The following is a 3084-nucleotide window of genomic DNA, read 5'->3' as shown; positions in this document are numbered from 1 at the left end:
CTCAGGATGCTACTACCTTGCGAATATTTTCCTGGGGCAAGAAGATTTCCAAGAGGAGAAAACTGTATAGCCCCGTGTCTACACAGGATAAGCTACCATGCAAAAGACTGAAGAAAATACATGTGTTTAATCCTTCAGTCCAGGGAGCGAGGGGAACACACACGGGAGGGCAGGGGGAGAGACAGGCAGGCAGACAGACAGACAGACAGGCAGAGACCAAGGCAGATAGAGACACACAGAGAGCCAGAGGGTGGTGCCAGAAGAGTGAGAGGGGCGTCTCTGTGTTCACACAGAGGACAAGCGCTTCTAATCAAGCCAACAGTGTATCAAAGGAGGAAGGCCGGCCTATTCACTCCCCTCTATTCCATCTCCTGCCATTGTGCTCTGTGAGCCTCAGACACAGCACTTGGTAGAGGCCTGCGGTCAGAGCAACTCTTCTCTCTGCCTGTGTCCAGAATCAACCCGCAGCCATGAGCAGCAACTCGCCTCCAGAACCCCAAGGAAATAAAAGCAAGAGGTTCAAACTGGACAGCGGGGACGCAGGCACAGAGGGGTCCTCCAGAGTGATCCATATCCATGGGCTGCCAAGCAGTGTCACCGAAAGGGAGGTTCTGTGCCTCGCTCAGCCTTTCGGGGAGGTCTCCAAGTTCCTGTTTCTCAAGGAGAAGAACCAGGCCTTAATGGAGATGAACACACAGGAGGCCGCCAAGACCATGGTCAACTACTACAACTGGGTGACTCCTGTGCTGCATGGGCAGTCCCTTGAAATCCAGCTCACTGACTACAGACAGCTCCAGGTGAGCAGCTCCCCGAGCCAGGTGTTTGCCCTGAGCCAGATGGCTGGCCCCAGCCACTTTGCTGGCCCCAGCCACTTTGCTGGCCCCAGCCACTTTGCTGGCCCCAGTCAGGCCTGGGCCCCTATCCAGCTGGCTGCACCTATTCCAGTGGGTGCTCCCAGCCAGGCGGCTGCCCTCAGCCAGGCGGCAGCCCATACCAAGGTGGTTGAGCCTATCCCCGTGCGTGCCACCAGCCAGGCGGCTGCCCTCAGCCAGGTGGCTGCCCCTATCCCTGTGCGTGTCACCAGCCAGGCTGCTGCCCTCAGCCAGGTCGCTGCCCCTATCCCAGTGGGAGCCACCAGCCAGGTGGCTGCCCTCAACCAGGCAGCTACCCTAAGCCAGGGGGCTGCCTTGAGCCAGGTGGCTGCCCAGCCAGGCCTGCCAGCTGAGAACTCGGGCCAGGCAGAATACATGGCCTTGGCCACCCCCGCCGCTGCGGTGGACATGGGGACAGCCGTGGCCAGACAGAGCTGTGTGCTCAGGATCATTGTGGAGAACCACTTCCACTACGTGACCTTGGACGTGCTGCACGAGCTCTTCTCCAGGTTCGGCACAGTTCTGAAAATCATCACATACACCAAGAAGGACCGGTTCCAGGTGCTGCTACAGTATGCTCACCCGGTGAGCGCCCAGCACGCCAAGGTGTTCTTGGATGGGCAGAACATCTTCGATGGCTGCTGCACACTGCGCATCGCCTTCTCCCAGCTCACCCACCTCACAGTCAAGTACAACAACAACAAGAGCTATGACTACACATGCCCAGACCTGCCCTCGGGTGACAGCCAGCCCTTGCCGGTCCAGAGCAGGGCCGCAGCCTTCGGTGCACCTGTCATGATCTCAGCTACTCCCATTGCAAGCACGGGATTACCTCACAGCTTCGTAATCCCTCAAGCTACAGGCTTTGCCATGCCAGAAGTGTGCAGCACCCTGGTCCCCCAGGTCATACCAGAGGTGCCTGTGGCCACGGCAGAAGCAGCAGCAGAGGCTGGAGCAGCAGGAGCAGCAGCAGCAGCAGGAGCAGCAGCAGCATCTGGGGCAGAGAGCCCAGTGGTCCCCTCAGGCTCCTCGGGTATGTGGAACTCTGTTCTCCTGGTTGCCAACCTCAACACCGAGAAAGTCACACCCTACAGCCTCTTTATTCTCTTTGGTACCTATGGCAATGTGCAGAGGGTGAAGATCTTGTACAATAAGAAGGAGAACGCACTGGTGCAGATGGCAGATGGGAGCCAGGCTGAGCTGGCCATGAGGCACCTGAATGGCCACAAGCTGTACGGGAAGGCTCTCTGCATCATGCTGTCGAAGTACCAGAGCGTGAAGCTGCCCCGGGAGGGCAAGGAGGACCAGAACCTCACCAAGAACTATGTCAACTCCCCACTGCACCGCTTTAAGAAGCCCGGCTCCAAGAACTTCCAGAACATCTTTCCGCCCTCAGCCACCCTGCACCTCTCCAACCTACCCACCTCGGTCACTGAGGAAGACCTCAAGACCCTCTTCTCCAGAAGCGCTGGTGAGGTCAAGGCCTTCAAGTTCTTCCCAAAGGACCGCAAGATGGCGCTGATCAGGATGGGCTCAGTAGAGGATGCCATCCAGGCTCTGGTCGACCTGCATGGTCATGCCCTAGACCAGAACCACCACCTGCGAGTCTCCTTCTCCAGGATCATTATCTAGAGGAGGACCCGGCCGGGTCTCCTGCGCACAGCTTCCACCAATAGACAAAACATAAAATAAAATACAATATAATCGCCGCTTTAAAAGCCCCTGGAGTGAACTTAGATTTGCTATTGTTTTAGAGACAGATCAGCAGCTTACTTGATTTTAAGAAGACTCACTGTGGCCACCTGGCTGTCCAGCTGAGGTCTCAGCAAGCCCCACGTGCCCCCAGGGAAGGCCAGGCACTGCCCTGTGGAGCTCCAGAACTTTGGACACAGTAGGTGCTTTAGACTACAGACTTGGCACGTTCTTGTCCTGGAGACCTGCCCACCCCCAGGCTGCTGTCCTAGCTTGGAGGCAGAAAGGCCTGCGGAGACTCATGGGTTTGAACTGGTGGTCACCAGCTGGTGGCACTGGTGTGGAAGGCTCTGGGACCTGTTGGAGGTAGAGCTTCCTGGAAGAGGTGAGTCCTGGGAAGGGCCTTGAGACTCTGCAGCGCAGCTCCACTTCCTGCTCTTGCTCTTCTTCTCCTTCACTAAGCAGCAACGCCAACAGCCAGCCTCCTGCTCTTGTTCCTGCTCCTGGTCCCACCACCATT

General features: G+C 57.5%; 1 protein-coding gene across 2 annotated transcripts; it reads left to right on the top strand.

Annotated features, from left to right (window-relative positions):
* The first annotated feature begins 446 nt into the window (after positions 1-446).
* Positions 447-2504, top strand: LOC127185013 (polypyrimidine tract-binding protein 1-like). Of its 2 annotated transcripts, XM_051141538.1 has the most exons (3): positions 507-818; positions 1197-1787; positions 1821-2504. In XM_051141538.1, exons 1-3 carry the CDS (start codon positions 681-683, stop codon positions 2502-2504), a joined length of 1413 nt encoding a protein of 470 aa, XP_050997495.1. In that variant the 5' UTR covers positions 507-680. The 2 variants fall into 2 exon arrangements, with proteins under 2 accessions (XP_050997494.1, XP_050997495.1); XM_051141537.1 differs by having other exon boundaries at positions 447-818; positions 1197-2504.
* The last annotated feature ends 580 nt before the right edge of the window (positions 2505-3084 follow it).

The sequence above is a fragment of the Acomys russatus genome, chromosome X (genome assembly GCF_903995435.1).
Source record: "Acomys russatus chromosome X, mAcoRus1.1, whole genome shotgun sequence".
NCBI lineage: Eukaryota > Metazoa > Chordata > Mammalia > Rodentia > Muridae > Acomys > Acomys russatus.
Note: the sequence above shows the minus strand (reverse complement) of the source record. Positions and strands in the feature narration are given on the sequence as shown.